The following is a 17,118-nucleotide window of genomic DNA, read 5'->3' on the forward strand; positions in this document are numbered from 1 at the left end:
CATGATTCTGTTCACGGAACTGAATCCCATTGATTTAAATGGGGTTTTCCATGTGATATATTTTGAATTAGTGTCACACTTCCATTGTAACCTGGTTTACTGTGCCACAAAATTAGCCAATTCCTGGCCTCTCTACCTAGTTCTGCTGATTTGAGTCTGAAGTAAGGACACACAAATGCCTTTCTGCCTCCTGCCCACACATAGTCTTACTTCCACTTGCTCTGGAAATGGATGTTTACACCAGCACCCTCTGCAAAATACAATGAGCCACAGTACCATCAAAGGTGGTCATGAAAAAAGATTCTAAGAATGTAGAGGAAGGAAAACATAATCGACTTGGCAGTTTCCTTTGTCTTCAGCAAACATCAGTGAATTTCCTAGAAATTCTGGGGGGAAAGGACTTGGCTGTAGCCCTGGCAGTTGTTGTTCATTAGCGAACTTGAGCTGCTTGGGGGAAAGCAGTTTCCTTGATACGCTGCTGCTGCTGCTGCTGCTGCTGATTTTGGTTACCCTGCTGTGGGGATACAAATAGCAGCACACAGAGAAGGGGGCATTCATATTCATATCACTTACCCTTCCTGCCAGGCAGCAGCTTGCTTACTTTCAGCCTTAGCTCACTCTTAAGTTCCTGAAGTTACAGCCATCTTCTTGTTAAACAGGGCAGGACATCAGTGATCCATGGGTAAGCATTAACCGTCCTCTGATATTTATTTACCAGCTGTAGATCAGAACAATAGCCTCCTTTTGATACGAGAGATGGGGCATTTGAAGGGTAGAGCATGTGTCGATTTAGAGTTTACTTCTAAAAATTGTAGACAAGCTGGAAAACCAGGTCTTTTTATTTTCCAGTCGTGAAGGGGGGTGTTCAGCTTTTTACACTGGATAATAAATGTAAGTCCAGACTGCAATGTGCTTTCTGGATGGGCGGCTTATGATATGACTTGGGGGGGGGTTATCTCTTTATGACACCAAGCCTTGTTTTGCACACTTGGCTTCTTCCCAGCTTGGCCTGTGTCCATACAAGAAACATTTCACTTCCCAGCTTGCATTTGGACATGCTCAATAGCTGTGTTTTGAAGTTTGATACAAGCAAGCACAACTGGCTTTCCAGCACGAGGGCTGACGCCATGCCTGGCTCACAACAGCTGTTTTTAACAAACATTTACCAATCAATTACTGTATTTCATCAATGATTAAGGGCATTGAAAACAAAACAAAAACCAGAAACCCAAGGTAAGTTAATCTAGAGTACTTTCTTTTGCTTTGGATGCACAGTCATTGGCATGAATGAGGTGGAAAGAATCCCTAGTTGATGATTCAACTTCCCTTGATCTTAAAGTAAGGGATGTGCTATAAGTGGAGAAAGCAGCAGTTACCTCAGATGAACTAAAGCTTGGCACTGCCAATTTGCGGAAAGCACACAGCGTGTCTGGCAGACATTTGTGGCAGCAGAAAACTGCTCCCTGTTCAATCCATGACAGTTCAGTTGAAATAACAAGTCTGGTTCACATGAACAGCCTCGGGGGCAACCATCTGGAAACAACCTGGGGTCATCTCTGATTGTGTGAACAAGCCCTATGTAATATTGTGCTACTGGGTTTCTTTCAAAATTGTATTTTGATGCAAGATAGAACAGTGATCAGTAACCAGATTGGTCAGTGAGCCATTCCTCTACAACACCCCTAAGTTTACAAGGCTATAAACAAACTCTGGGAGTGGGGATAGTCTTTTTCCTTGCTCCATGTGGCTGTGTTAAATTATGACGTAGTTGATGGCAGCTGCACAACTTTCCAGTTACATTCACGCCAACTGGAGTAATGGAGGATTTTGCAGGAGAAAGGGGAGGGTGAGATAGTAAGTGAACAAATCTAGCCGATATGGTTCTGCAATGGCTGAAATGTTATCCATGCAGAGCCCACTGTTGCAGGCAACACCAAGAAGAGGTGTTCGATTAGGGGTGAGCAACATAGCTGTCAACGTTTCCCTTCTTTAAGGGAAATTCCCTTATTCCGAACAGGATTCCTCGCAAGAAAAGGGAAAAGTTGACAGCTATGGTGAGCAACCTCGAGCACAGGGACTGTATGCGGCCCTCTAGGCCTCCATACCTGGCCCTCAGAACTCTCCCCAGACCACACCCTTCACTGGTCTTGCTTCCTGCCTTGAGTGGCTTTGCCTTACAGGAAATTTATCCTTGAGCTCCGATAATGCCTCTTGTTCATATGGAGCAAGGATGGAGTGTTGTGTGTGTAGAAACTAGCTTACGGTACGAAGGCAAATTTTTCATTAGTTGATTTGCCCACATTTGCCTGTGGCCCCATCCACCACAGCCATGTGGCCCTCAGAAGGCTGTTCAGGTGGGAGTGTGGCCCTCAGGCTGCGAACAGTTTTCTCACCCCTGGATTTGATGAAGTCAACAGTAGTAGCTGGTGGCCATTGGGAGTGGTGGGGCGGAAGGCAGGGAGTTCAAACAGCACAAGGAACCATAGCCAATGAGAGGCAGAGCCAAGTAGTTTTGGCTTTGCTCCCATCCCCATTCTAGCTCTGTTTGACAAGGATAACACTGAGACGAAGGAGGAAGCTGACAGGCAGTACGACTTCTGAACTGGTGGTGAGTAAGAAGGCAAGGCATTTGAGGTGAGGGCAGACTGAGGTAGGTGGCTCACTGCCCCATTGGCCCAAGCACTCTTTAGATCAGGGTTGTCAGCCTTTTTCGACCAACAGCATTTCTGTATGCTAATTTCACTAATATTATATTTGTTTTCATGGAAACTTTCCCCAAATATATGCATTTTTTATGTGCATGATATGAGTAGAGAACTGCTCGCAAAATTTGGATAGAACAGTTGTATTTCGGTTCACGTTAAAATGCGACTCAAATCAAATTTCCCCTTACACCACTATGCAGTTAAAACAGCTACAATACGATTCCTGGTTCTCTCTGTCCTGCCAGCTTTGCAGACAAAACATTCTCTTCTTCTCCTCGCTTCCAGGTAATGATTAACTGAAGATCATGACAGGCTCCTGGACGACGTGTTGCAATAAAAAGAGCATACCCAAGAATGGATTGCATGAATTGGATTCAGTGGCAGAGAACAAGAAGGAAAAAATGCAGATGAAGCAAGAGATCACCTTGCTTAATGGCATTTCTTTGATAGTAGGGAACATGATCGGCTCGGGGATTTTTGTGGCTCCCAAGGGTGTTTTGATGTACAGTGGCTCGTATGGACTCTCGCTCCTCCTCTGGGCCCTTGGTGGGATCTTTTCCTTGTTTGGAGCACTGTGTTATGCTGAACTGGGGACATCCATTATTAAATCAGGAGCAAGCTATGCCTACATTCTAGAAGCTTTTGGAGGTTTTATAGCCTTTATCAGACTATGGTCTTCCTTGCTCATTATTGAGCCAACAACTCAGGCCGTCATTGCCATCACTTTTGCGAATTATATTGTTCAGCCGATATTTCCCTTCTGTGAGCCACCCTATGGAGCAGTTAGGTTGATTGCAGCTGCCTGCATCTGTAAGTAAAATTCTAGTCCGTCAATGCAACAATTTATTTTGATTATGCAAGTTCAGGCCACGAACTGACAGTTTCATGTGTCTTCTGAGGGAAGGTTGCATACAAAACACCTAGGCTCTTGCCACTGAATCAGAGGAAAAAGTCTGGATTCCAACAGACTTGATAGGAAAATGGGATGTGTGTGTGTTAAATATTAAGGCAGTTTAGTAGCCATCTGTTAATTACAGGGCTATGAAAGAAACAAAGATTTTTGCCCAAGACCCTGGAGAGTCATACATTGTAGGCAGCATGGATCAGAAAGCTCCTAGTTTTCCAGGGTTTTCCTTGTGCTTCTCAGATATTAGAGATAAACAACAGTACAATGGTGCATCGGGTTACATACACTTCAGGTTACATATGCTTCAGGTTACATACGCTTCAGGTTACACACTCCGCTAACCCAGAAATAGTGCTTCAGGTTAAGAACTTTGCTTCAGGTTGAGAACAGAAATCGCACAACGGCGGTGCGGCAGCAGCGGGAGCCCCATTAGCTAAAGTGGTGCTTCAGGTTAAGAACAGATTCAGGTTAAGAACAAACCTCCCGAACGAATTAAGTACTTAACCCGAGGTACCACTGTATTCACCACCTTTTTCTGAGGAATGAACATCTATTGTTAATAACAGAATGCTGGGATAGAGAAGTCAGGAATGGGGAGCCTATGGCCCTCAAGATGTTAGTGGACCACAACTACTCCCCTCATCCTTGACCCCACTGACCAGGCTAGCTGGGGCTGAGGACATCTGGAGCAAAACCATCTGTTTCCCCATCCCTGAGACAGACAGCAGTGTGATCCAGTAAGACATCATTTTGAGGTGATGGTGGGAGGATGATATTCTCATACTGTGTGTGTAGTCTAACTGCTTACTCTGGGAACTACAGCTTTGGGAGGAGAATAAAGATCTCCTTAAAAAAAAGCTCAGCACCTTAAAAAAAACTACAGCTCCCAGAATTTATTGGAAGAAGCCATGCTGCTTAAAATGGTATCACAGTTCTTTAAATATATGATGTGAATGTGGCCCTAAGACATGCTAAGGCACTCAGGTTGAACAGTTCCCAAAGCATTAGCCCAAAAATGCTATTTGGGAAGGGTATATTTTTTGTCACCGGATATGACAGTTTTGGAATCTGTTTTCTTTGTCCTTTTATTCTTTTACCAATTATGAAAAACTTAAACTTTTGTTCTCAAAAGCTTTTTAAGAGACCCCTCATAATCTGAGACCGGAATTTCCCTGACATATCCTGCTGTCTCTAGCAGGGTCCAGGCAGAAATCTGTAAAAAGCTCAACAACTTTTCTGTCTGGATTTTCACTGTTTGAAACCGGGCAACCCTGGCTGCATATCCCCAGAAGCCAATACAGTATATTTTTCGTAGCAAAACTGCAACTTCGTCTCTGAATGCTAGAGGGCACTAAAAGAATGTTCTCACCGTGCTCTTATCTTGTTAGTGAAATAGTTGGAGTTGTAAAAATAACACCCGCCCCCTCCTGAAAACAGTTTCGGGTTATTTGTTTTGCACTCATATTGACAGCACTGTTTGATGTTTTAAGATTTTACTTGGATTGCCAACCAAAAACTGACCCTGCATCAATCTTAGCTTTCTGAAGAGTATAGCTATAAAATATGTGGGGTTTTCAGATGCCTGTTTGTCATACCCTTAATTTATTTTTTTAGGCATACATTTTTTAAAAATTGTGAATAAACCCTTTGTTCATCTTCATAACAGTCTTTTAAGGTAGGTCATTTATTATGTCTATTTTAAAGATTGGGAACTGAGGCTGAGTGACTTGTCCAAAACCAAGTCAGTGTCACAAGTAGGACTTAAACCCAGCCAGCACAATCCTATGCATGTTTATTCCCAAAGAACTTCCACTGTGCTCACTGTGTGGCACAAGTTCTCCAAAACCAGCTCTATCAACTGGGGCTGTATTGGGTGTCTGTGCATTGACATCTTGGCACAGGAGGGAAGCCAATATGATCAAGGGTCTGGAAATGAAGCCCTATGAGGAACAGTTGAGGGAGCTGGGTATGTTTAGCCTGGAAAAGTGAAGGCTGAGAGGAGATATGATGGCCATCTTCAAATATCTAAAGGGCTGTCACATGGAAGATGGAGCAAGCTTGTTTTCTCCTTCTCCAGAGGGTAGGACCCAAACCAATGGATTCAAGTTACAAGAAAGGAGATTCCAACTAAACATCAGGAAAAACTTTCTGACAGTAAGAGCTGTTCAGCAGTGGAACAGACTCCCAGAAGAGGTGGTGGACTTTCCTTCCTTGGAAGTTTTTAAGCAGAAGTTGGATAGCCATATGTCATGTATTATCTAGTTGAGATTCCTGCATTAGTGGGGATTACACTAGATAACCCTCAGGGTCCCTTCCAACACTACAATTCTATGATTCTATTATTTTTCTTTTCTTTCATTTTTCTTTTCTCCCTATTCTTGTTGAGTCTGTTGAGGCATGCTTAGAAAATGCAACACTATAAAACAGATAATATGCAGATCCATTGTTTCCTTACTGAAAAACTGACTTCATTCCAATGTCTCTCCAATCCTGCCTTCCATCTGGGAGGCTACAGTGCTTAATCGGTGGCTCTCCAAGTATTAACTCCTATCTGGCCTAGCCAGCATAGCCCATGGTCAGATCCTGATTCAAATGACTGTTTGTTTTGGGTCCCCCCCCCCTTTAAGTCCTTATCATAGCCAGTTGATCTCTGCTGCCGTTATGTTAATTGAAAAACGTCCAAGTCATCAGTATTCTAATGAAGTACAGCTAACTGGGTTTATCTAATTTGTATCCTGTTCTCTTATTAGGCTCCCTGACCTTTATTAACTGTGTCAATGTGAAGTGGGGAACCAGAGTGCAAGACCTTTTCACATATGCCAAAGTCATGGCCCTTATTGTGGTAATAGCTGTGGGTCTTTATAAAATCACCCAAGGTAAGAACTTACTTTCTGTGTGTAAATATGATAGCAAAACTGAACAGCATATAGACTCTGGTCTAGCTCATACTTTAATTATGGGCTATTATTATTATCATTATTATTATTATTACTGTTATGTTCTTCACACATGAACCAAGTATCCCAAGTATCAAGTGAGAAGTTGCTACATGAAGCAGGAATATACACACCCTATAGTCAATGCTGGCAGGTTTGTGGATGCCATGACACACGGTAAAGGCGATATGAAGCTACTTTCGTTCAGCATTTTCATGTAGGGAACATTCTGATTCTGCCCCTGTTTCCTATAAGCTACATATTGGTTGTGTGTAGGCATGTAGATGTAAATAATAATAATGAATAACCACAGGCTTCTGATGTTTCCACAGGAGAAACTGATAACCTCAAGGAGCCATTTGAAGGCTCCACAGCAGACGCAGGATTCATTGCACTTGCCCTTTACTCAGCTCTTTTCTCCTACTCTGGATGGGATACACTGAATTTCGTCACGGAAGAAATGAAAAACCCGGAAAGGTATACATGCCTGTCTTGGGTCATAGCATTCTTGCATTAGGTGCCGAAGTTTTATGCATATTTCAAGCAGGTCATTGTTATTGTTTTTCTAATGTGCTTCCCCTTTGGTTTACCCTTCAGTTGGTTGCAAATAACTGTTTCGTTTCCTTTTGCAGGAACTTGCCCCTCTCCATTGCAATCTCAATGCCCATCGTGACCATCATTTACCTGCTGACAAATGTGGCCTACTATGTTGTGCTGGACATGCCTGCTCTGTTAGGGAGTGATGCTGTGGCCGTGGTATGTCACAAATCATGAGTTTGTAGAATCGCAGAGCGGGAAGGGATCTCAAAGGACATCTTGTTCAGCCCCTGCCAATACGGGAGATTCACTGCTATAACATCCTTGATAGGTGGCCATCCAGCCTCTGCTTTAAAACCTCTAATGAAAGAAAGTCCACCATGGGCTCATCATGAGCTCAGTTGTATTTTACATCATCTGCAGGGTCCAGGTTGTGGAAGGCTGGTTCTTGCCTTCCACTGTGTCATGTAATTCTACTCGGTATTGATCCGGGGCAGATTCCAACGTATAGTTAGCAGAGTTAAAACTTAAACACGTTGCAGGAATTGCCCAAAAATAAACCAGAGGCAATTAATGTTCCATCCAGCAGAGCTTTACTGCTACTGAAAGCAAATGAGCATAATGGTCACAAATCCATTCAGGATTGGCACTGTCCATAAGAAATCCAGTTGCAGCAGACTAAACTTAAACTTTAAAAAGGTAAAGGACCCCTGACAGTTATGTCCAGTTGTGAACGACTCTGGGGTTGCAGCACTCATCTCACTTTACTGGCTGAGGGAGCTGACGTTTGTCCGCAGACACTTTTTCCGGGTCATGTGGCCAGCATGACTAAGCCACTTCTGGTGAAACCAGAGCAGCGCACGGAAATGATGTTTACCTTCCCGCCGGAGGGGTACCTATTTATCGACTTGCACTTTGACGTGCTTTTGAACTGATAGGTTGGCAGGAGCAGGGACCGAGCAACGGGAGCTCACCCCGTCACGGGGATTCGAACCGCCGAACTTCTGATCAGCAAGCCCAAGGCTCAGTGGTTTACACCACAGCTCCACCCGCGTTTCCCAACTTAAACTTACCATAACTTATAATAAGTCTAAACCTTAACACTAAGTATACTATGTACAGAACACCACATCAGAAGGAAAAGAGAAAATGAATCCAAGACTCCTCCTTGCCTATTATTATAGTCAGCATGACTATGACAGAAAGAAATAACAGAACCAGTTTAAGCCAGCTGTACTCAGCTTCTCTGAAGGAATAACCCAAACATCTGGAACCTTCTGCCTGTTTCTTTCACACAGAGAAGCTTCTAGAACCCTCTTGAATTAATTAGAATGGGAAAACTCCAGACACACTACCCACGAGTACCTGGCAAAAATGTCAAATTCTGCCCAAACTTTCTTTCTTTCTTTCTTTCTTTCTTTCTTTCTTTCTTTCTTATCTATCTATTATTCTCTCTCTTGTGCACTCAAACTTCAGCAGCCAGGAAAACATGTCTTATTAGCATAACTGACTCCATTAGTGCAAACTGGCAATTTTAGTTGAAAATTATAATCACAAATTACATATCTTGAAAGCATGCATTGGCATATGCATTAAACTGTCATTCCAAGTGTCCTAGGCTTTAGGAAAGCATCTCTTAACCAAATTAGATTACTGTACATTTTATGCCCACTTCTTAAAACTACTATAGGATTTAAGGAGTCAGTGGGGGGCCAACTCAACAATATTTTTGTGTTCAGCTATTGTCTGAAACCCATAACTGTTGATCCATCAGATCCATCAGATCCTAATATCCTGGATTGTGTGACCAGCTCATATCCAGTTCTTGAAATAGTGGAAAACTTCAAAATGTTCAGGCAATTATACATGGAAAGCTGTTGCAGAATAATAAATCTGGGCCCATACATCTGTACTTGTTGACTGAATGCATGTGTAGCTGATTTTCCCTGTTGTCTGCTTCCAGAGGGGTGAAGAAGGAACCCTTCCTTGCATCTTATAAGTATATTGCAGAGCATACTGCAGAATGTACAGTTTATGTAATAATCTCTTCTGCTCCCTTGTACACAATTTAGGAGTTCACAAAATCCCACAGTGGCGATTAAATCCCACCACTGGGTTGTGATCAATCTTTTAAATACATATTAGTTTCACTTTCTCATGTTGTTTAACCATCCACTCACTGGCAATTTAGCTGCGTGTGACAGATAACTGAAATATTATTAGTGTGGCTTTTAAAAAGCTGTTCCAAGATTATGGTGGGGCATTGTTGTCAAAAATGAGCTCGCCCGACTTTGTGCTTCAGCTGTAAATTTCCGTGACAGTTGGCTGGCATTGTGAAACTAGCTGAGTGAGCCTATTTTCTTTTCTTTCTTTCTTTCTTTTTCTTTTGCAGACTTTTGGTAATGAGACTCTTAGCCATGCTAAGTGGATCATCCCTATTGCAGTGGCGATGTCTTGTTATGGAGGATTAAACTCATCAATTATTGCAGCTTCCAGGTATGTGGAATTCAGAAACTAGCACTGTGCAGATGGAGCCAGTAGCATTCTGCCAGAAATGATTTTACTGAATAGAGTATCATACTGCTACAACTTAGCGAAGCTTCTGTCACTTTTTCTCTTATAAACTAAATGGATTTTGCTCCCGCCCCAAGAAAAATCCAGCAGTAAAACGGCTGTAAAATACAATTGAATGTCAGTTAACAGAGTCAGCTCTTACATCTGAGATTCTGCTGTGCAGAGCTAGTCAGTTTTAGGCATTTAATAGCAAGGATTAATTGGGTTTAATTCAATTGCACAATAATAAATTATAAGGGGATACATAGCAACGTGTATTCTGTTTTTCTTTTTGAATTTCCTATGTGATTTTTTTTTAAAAAGCTGTTCAGAACTCCAGATCCTCATTCCACTGAAAGTTGAAGAGCTTAGACTACTATTCATTGCATTTTTTTTTAAAAAAAATACAAATTAATGGTAATTCTGCATACACTGGTAACTCAGCAGCATGGAAATGACATGAGACTGAAAAGGACCTCGAAAGCACACTGCCACCTGGTGGTCTACTTTAGGAATGCAGAAACCTTTTACAGTGGTACCTCGGGTTACATACGCTTCAGGTTACATACGCTTCTGGTTACAGTCTCCGCTAACCCAGAAATAGTGCTTCAGGTTAAGAACTTTGCTTCAGGATAAGAACAGAAATCGTGCTCCGGTGGTGTGGCAGCAGCGGGAGGCCCCATTAGCTAAAGTGGTGCTTCAGGTTAAGAACAGTTTCAGGTTATGAACGGACCTCTGGAACGAATTAAGTACTTATCCCAAGGTACCACTGTATTGCCATGCCTAATTCCACTTAGGCCAAGCATACAGCACCAAGCAAATATTCTCTCATAAGCCGTATAAACTCTTGCATTTTCATCACTCTTTGTGACAAATAATACAGGAGTTCTGCAAAGAGTTCTGCTGGCGTAACAAGCTGTGGGATGCAAGTCCCCCTTGTCACCTGGCAGCAGGTATAGAGAACCTTTGGCCCTTTTCTAAACTACAATTCCCATCATCCCTGGCCATTGACCATGCTTGCTGCAACTCACAGGAGTTGAAGTCCAGCATCATCTGGAGGCCCAAGGGTTCCTCACAGCTGCCTTGTAATACTGATACCAGGGCTGGTGCAAGGCATTTTGCCGCCTGAAGCAAAGGAAAAGATGGCCAGTTCTGCCTGGAGACGGGCAACTGAATTTCCCTTCAACACTGCCAACAGGGCAACACCCTCTGCCGCATCTGAGGGCAGCAGCTTAGCGGGGAGGCGGGGGAAGTAGGACAAGCCATGCATGGCACACACAGAACTCTTCCATCCAACACCTTGCCACCAATTCCTGCCCTCTGCATTTTCCGCCTCCTACAGTCTAACAGCAGGGCCGGCCTGGACTGAGACACATGAACATGTACCCTTATTCCTTTACCCTGCCCATGTTACACTGGTGCAATGAGATTCTACGCTGATTTTGAGGGCGCATTTAGCCATTCCTTGCAGATAGCAGTGACTATGGGCTGATTCAGAAGTTGCGAGTCTGGTGAAGTTGTCATTTTCCTATGACCGAGTCCAGTAACAGGAATTACATGGAACGGATGACATGGATCTCTCACCTTAGCACAGCAATTGTGGAGTAACCACTTTCCAACAGAGGAAAGTATCTGGCACCAGAGGCGGTTTTAGGGTGGCACAGCCGGTGCGGTGGCACTGGGTCCCCATGCTGCAGGGGACACCACAACAATGCTATAGACCGGAGCATGAGAGGTGGGGGGACAGATCTTAGTGTCACATGGGGCACTGCTGAAATTTGAGAGCCCAAAGTCTGCCACTGCTTCATCACACAGCTTTTGGCAAATGCTGAAGATGTGCCTCTTTATCGAGATGTATATTTTTAGAACCCACCTCACTTCTGTAAATTTTATTTTGAACTGTTCCTAATATTGTGTAATACTGTTTTTTAATATTTCTTTAGAGAGCCATGTCATGTGTCACCTTAGAATATAATAGGACTGTGCACTGATAAGACTTCTTTAAACCTTGCGGCAGGCTTTTCTACGTTGGAGCCAGAGAAGGACAACTCCCAGATAGCCTGAGCTTGATTCATATAAAATGTTTCACACCTGTTCCTGCCCTCGTTTTTAATGTAAGTGATTACAAAGTGTAAGAAAGAAAAGCTCATTTTAATTTACAGTGGTACCTCAGTTTTTTTACATCTCCGTTGCCGAACATTTCAGTTTTTGAACGCGCCTCAGAAGTCAAATGGCTTCCGTTGTGTGTTTCTCAATTTTCTCAATGAAATTTGCAGACCGCCCTTTGCACCTCGGTTTTTGAACATTTTGGAAGTCTAATGGTCTTCTGGAGTGGATTATGTTTGAAAACCAAGGTACCACTGTATATTTGTTTTGTTCTGAAATCTACATTCAGTGCATTCTCAATCCTACTGGTACTGCATGAACTCAGCCAAGTAAACTCACTCTGTTCTTACCAGGCCAGTTCCTTGTTGTCATCCTCACAACTAAGAACACACTCATGGTAATAGCTAAGTACAGTGACTTTTGGATATTCCCATCCCTATTATACAATTCCAAAGGGGACCACATCTTCAGTTGTATATGCAGATCCTAATCACTCTGCATGCAGTCTTGATTGCTGGATGCAAGCATCTGGCCAAGGGATCTGTTTATGCAGTGATCAGATGTGCAGGAGGACTCTGATCTGCTTTCTTGTTGGATCAGGGGCACCTGTGACCATTTCCAGTGCTCGTTTTCTAAGAAAAAATGTTTAGAGGTACTCTCATTTTGACTCAAGAAAATCACCATTTTATAGTTCAAATCGGGGAAAATAAATACGTACAGTAAATGGACAAAAGTACAAAGATTCACAAATTGTTTAGTGGTATACGTCCCCCTGCGTCCCCCCAGAAAAAAGCACTGCCCACATCACAAAATATCATGCAACCATAGAAAAAGAAAACAAACTGTCAAAGGATTAAAAAATAATAATCAATAATATAATCAAACCCTTGGAAGGATTTAAGAAACTGCATGTGCTTTTGCAGAAGATTCCCAAAATCTCAAAAAGGATGCAAAATGTTTTTGTCAGGCTTTAAGCAAAGAACATTGTGTGTAGTGTGCTATCAAGTCTGTGTTTAGAATGTGGTGTTTAGGAAATTATATCTCTCTCTTTTCTTTTTGTTATCTCTTTGTAGGGTTTAATGACTTTGATTTATCTCCTTGTGGAAGATGTCTTTCTGCTGATTAATTACTATTGCTTCAGCTATTGGTTCTTTGTTGGGTTATCCATTGCAGGGTTAATATACTTAAGATATACCCAGCCAGACAGGCCAAGACCCATTAAAGTAAGTAAATAGCAGAGCAGAAGCTTCAAAACGTGCGCATAGGTGTGAGTGTGTTGCAGCTTTGCTATCAAGAACGTGTAGAATCACATTTTCTCCTGCTTAAAACCCCTTTAAACTGTAGTGCAAACTAAATTGGTCCTTGATACCCATCTTCTCCTGATAGCATTGAGGTGAGAGAAAAAATTCCTGGTCAGACCATAACCTAGAAATATTCTGAGCATCAAGTACAGTTATTTATCTTTTGGAAGCTGCTCTGAAAATAGTGCTGCCAGCATCTCATGGAGGAAAAGGCTATTGATGGCTTCTAGGCATGATGGCTACAGTCTACTTCCACTATCAGAGGCAAAAGTGCTTCTGAATACCAGTGACTAGAAATGGTAGGAGGGGAGAATGCTCTTTCGCTCTTCTGCTTGCAGGATTCCCTCTGGCATCTGGTTGGCTATTGTGAAAACAGGATGCTGGGCAAGAAGGACCATTGGCCTGATCCAGCGGGCTCTTCTTATGTTCAGCAGTGACACAGTTGTGATCAGGCATGCTATGGAGATTCCATTTTTAGTTATCATGGCTACTCTCCTGAGTTATCCTGCCTGAGTATTCATACCCCAACACAGCCTCCCTCAACCTGGTTCCCTATGTACTGGGGGAAGCTGATGGAAGCCATAGTCCCAAACATCAGGCTGAGGAAGGTTGCTCTAGACAGCTGTATCCTTAACTTAACAGTATTTCATGTGTATTCTAGAACTTAGTGTCAGGAGTTCAGCCTACCCTCGAGTAGGACTCTGGCAGAGACACATGCACGACTGGCATGTTCCCTCCCTCCTGGTCAATCGTTCGGGAGCTTCATAAGTTTTCTTCAGCCCAAACCTCACACAGCGACCGATGTCAACTGACACCAGCACACTTAGGGATCCGCAGTTTGCACATTTCACGTGACAGAACTCAGCATTTTGGCTAATCTACTTTATTTACATATAAACACACACGGAGCACTGCAACATGGCTCCCTCTCTCTCTAGCATCAGACAGCAAAGAGAAAAAGGACAAAGGACAATAGTCCCACTTCACGGAACACAGTAACACAAACATCCTGTCTCCGTCACTTCCCACTCTGTGGAGTCAAAGCATATTATACTGTCATGTGAAAGACAACAATCCTATGACTGCAATCATGGAGCAGGAATTCTAACACCTAGTATATTGCAATGTTAGCAGCTATAGAAATGCTTACATAAAATGGCGGGGTTGTTGCTGGCAATCACTGGCGGAGAGAGTGCTGTTGCAGTCATCCAGCTTGCAGGATTACAGGCATCTGGTTGGCCACTGTGAGAACAGGAGGCTGAACTAGGTGATGTTATTATATGATGTGGTGTCATGCTGCAATTGCCCCACAGCCTTTCCTATAACTTGCATTCCTCTTTTTGTACCTGCAGCTCAGCCTCTTCTTCCCAATTGTGTATTGCCTGTGCACCCTTTTCCTAGTCATAGTCCCACTCTTCAGCGACACAATCAATTCCATTATTGGAATTGGTATAGCACTCTCTGGAATTCCCGCTTACTTTTTGGGAGTCTATTTACCCGTAGAAAAGAGACCTTGGTACCTGCGAAGGCTTTCAGGTAAGAAATGTTTATTGTATTTAAAATGGCGGTTTTGTTATGTAATTTCTGTCTGGAAGTACTTCAGTGCATGCTGAACTGCTATTTAGGCAGCAATACATTATGGCTTTTAGTGGATTTTAAAGTTTTTATGTCAACTGTTATCTAATAGTCATATCACTCATTATCCCAGGGGTAGCAGACCTGGTTTTCTCCTGATGCATTTGGACTGCAGTTCCCATATGATCCAGCCAACATGGTCAATGGTCAAGAATGATGGGAGTTGTAGTTCAACAGTATCTGGAGTGCACTACATTGGCTATCCCTGCAATATCGCAGCCCCCTTTGCAATGGCCCAATGACGGGAAGGACTGCCATGCTCACTAGGTTTTTGATATTAGGCAGAAACACCCTACATCAGTGAAGTTCTTAATTTCATAATTTCATATAATTGTTTTATCTTGTAGCTACAGCCACTAAGTATGCCCAGATGCTGTTTTGTTGCTGTCTGACTGACCTGGATATTGAAACGGAGACATCGGAAACCAAAGCCAAGTAGAACAAATTGGACTGTTTTCTCCACCTGAAGACTCCGGCGTCACTGGGACATGTTCCCTTTGTCTTCCTGGGCCATGCCAAGCCATGCACAACTGTATTGTACATCATTTTGATGTTCCTTAATCTGTGCTGCACTCTTAGTCTTTCCTTTGTCTGATTACCAGTTCATGAGGATGTCTCCATGCTGATTCAATAGCTGGTAATTATACACTATTTGAAAAATAGAAGGTACACTATATAGGAACAAGCAATAAGTGCTAGGATTTCTTTAAGGAGCTCATTATAGATGTCTTCAGGTTGCCAATTGAAAGTAGAGATCTGGGAAGGAAAACGTAAAATGATGTGAAGAGGAGGAACTAAAAATAAATGCATTTCCAACCTCAACCTTTTCCCCAAAAGGGCATAGGAAAAAGCATCCATGTATTAATTTTTTAGTTCTAAGGTGCTGCAGGGCTGTAAACCTATGCCCAGGAACCCAAGTGAACTCAATGGGACTTCTGAACAGACCTGCACAGGATTTTGCTGTAAGACTTTTACACAGAAAACGTGCAAATGCATTTCATTCAGTGCTGGTTAAATCGAAGTAGTAACTTCAGTCTGAATCTGTGGGGAACTGCATTGCGGCAATGGACTATCAAAATCGGTGGAAGGCTATCAATGATACAGGAAGGAGTTGCCCTGTGCTCTTGAACTGATCTTTGTACACCTGATCTTCAGGTTCAGCACCAGTGCAGCACCTGCCATTGGCTGTGTTGCACCCAGTACATTGCCTTACTGCAGCAGTAGCCAATGTGGTGGCCCCCATCAAGTCCCATCAGCCCCACATCCCTTATGGTCCATGGTCAGGGCTCTCGTCAGGCAACGACTGGAGGCCACCACACTGGTGACTTCTGCCTTAACCCCTTGCAGGACACCATTGTGCTACAAAGGAAGGCATGTTCAGCGACGATCCCAGCAGTGTCTTCAGCAGAATGCAAAGCATTGTTGGAGAAGCACAGGTGTTCTGTTATGGATACAATTCTGTACTCAGGATTTATAATCCTCCTTGACATTTTTTTTATTCTGAGTGTGGCTGAGCTGAGCTTGATGTCTTTATCCCACATGCCATGCTTAGGATTCTTCTTTTGCTAGATGTCTCTATACTACCACAGCTAAAGGAGCAAATTGTGCTGCCAGTGATAATTATCAGTGCCGAACAACTACCGCTTTTTCCTTCTGAATATGCAATTGACTGAATAGAATGAACACAAAGCATAAACTGATCAACTCCCCCCCCCCCTTCCAGCCAAAGCATTTTATATTACAAGCAATGCATGTGGTATTTGCAGCAGAGGGTGACTGCCTGTTAAATATGCTTCTGTTTTGAATAAACTTGGGTTAAAAAATGATGTGAATGTTGTCTAGAGATGTCAGAAATAGTTGTGCCAAAGCACGTGCAATCTTTGTGTTGTATCTTTTTTCTTAAAGAATCAAAAATTGTAACTAAAAGTAATTTCTTTCCCCATCCTACCAAAAACACAATAACCCCAACTCACTTCAAAATTATAACTATGTTGATGAATGTTCCTTGAATACAGTACCTGCATGTTCAGAGAATATTTGCTATTTGACATCAATATGACATCCAGTCGTATTTGATATGTATGTAAGCCTAGCTCGTCCACTAACCCTGCTTCAGAAGGGTACTTTGGTACCTGCGGTTCATAGATCAGGTTAGATCAAAGAGAATTTCAGTGCCTCAGGTTCATAATGAATGGTGCTATCCTTCTAAGCCAATTGCTTCTGTGTCTCCCAACCAGAGGCTAAAATAAATCAGTAGAGTATGGAGTCCCACAGCAGCTAAACCAGTCCCAGCAGGAACCTACTTAAAACAATCACTACTAGATATACTGTCAGTCTTTGTGGGAACAATATAGACTGGACTCCAGATTAAAGGTAAAGGTAAAGGTACCCCTGCCCGTACAGACCAGTCGTGTCCGACTCTAGGGTTGTGTGTCATC

At 42.8% G+C, this 17,118-nt stretch overlaps 1 protein-coding gene across 3 annotated transcripts; it reads left to right on the plus strand.

Annotated features, from left to right (window-relative positions):
- Positions 1 to 481: 481 nt before the first annotated feature.
- Positions 482 to 16,506, plus strand: LOC307219705 (Y+L amino acid transporter 2-like). Of its 3 annotated transcripts, none has more exons than XM_079983135.1 (10): positions 482 to 682; positions 2,991 to 3,515; positions 6,363 to 6,488; positions 6,881 to 7,025; positions 7,181 to 7,304; positions 9,478 to 9,581; positions 11,656 to 11,752; positions 12,818 to 12,967; positions 14,398 to 14,581; positions 15,028 to 16,506. In XM_079983135.1, the coding sequence occupies exons 2-10, from the start codon at positions 3,011 to 3,013 to the stop codon at positions 15,117 to 15,119; spliced, it is 1,527 nt and encodes a 508-aa protein (XP_079839261.1). In that variant the 5' UTR covers positions 482 to 682; positions 2,991 to 3,010; the 3' UTR covers positions 15,120 to 16,506. The 3 variants fall into 3 exon arrangements, with proteins under 3 accessions (XP_079839261.1, XP_079839263.1, XP_079839262.1); XM_079983137.1 differs by lacking the exon at positions 482 to 682 and adding an exon at positions 2,474 to 2,608; XM_079983136.1 differs by lacking the exon at positions 482 to 682 and adding an exon at positions 2,569 to 2,650.
- The last annotated feature ends 612 nt before the right edge of the window (positions 16,507 to 17,118 follow it).

This window comes from Podarcis cretensis, assembly GCF_951804945.1.
Source record: "Podarcis cretensis genome assembly, chromosome: 7".
Lineage (NCBI taxonomy): Eukaryota > Metazoa > Chordata > Lepidosauria > Squamata > Lacertidae > Podarcis > Podarcis cretensis.

Excerpts from the sequence above, each read along its gene's own strand:
- LOC307219705 (XM_079983135.1), top strand. The coding sequence starts at position 3,011 with ATGACAGGCTCCTGGACGACGTGTTGCAATAAAAAGAGCATACCCAAG. Across the intron at positions 6,489-6,880 it reads TCTTTATAAAATCACCCAAG|GAGAAACTGATAACCTCAAG; the intron begins GTAAGAACTTAC and ends ATGTTTCCACAG. Across the intron at positions 7,026-7,180 it reads GAAATGAAAAACCCGGAAAG|GAACTTGCCCCTCTCCATTG; the intron begins GTATACATGCCT and ends TTCCTTTTGCAG.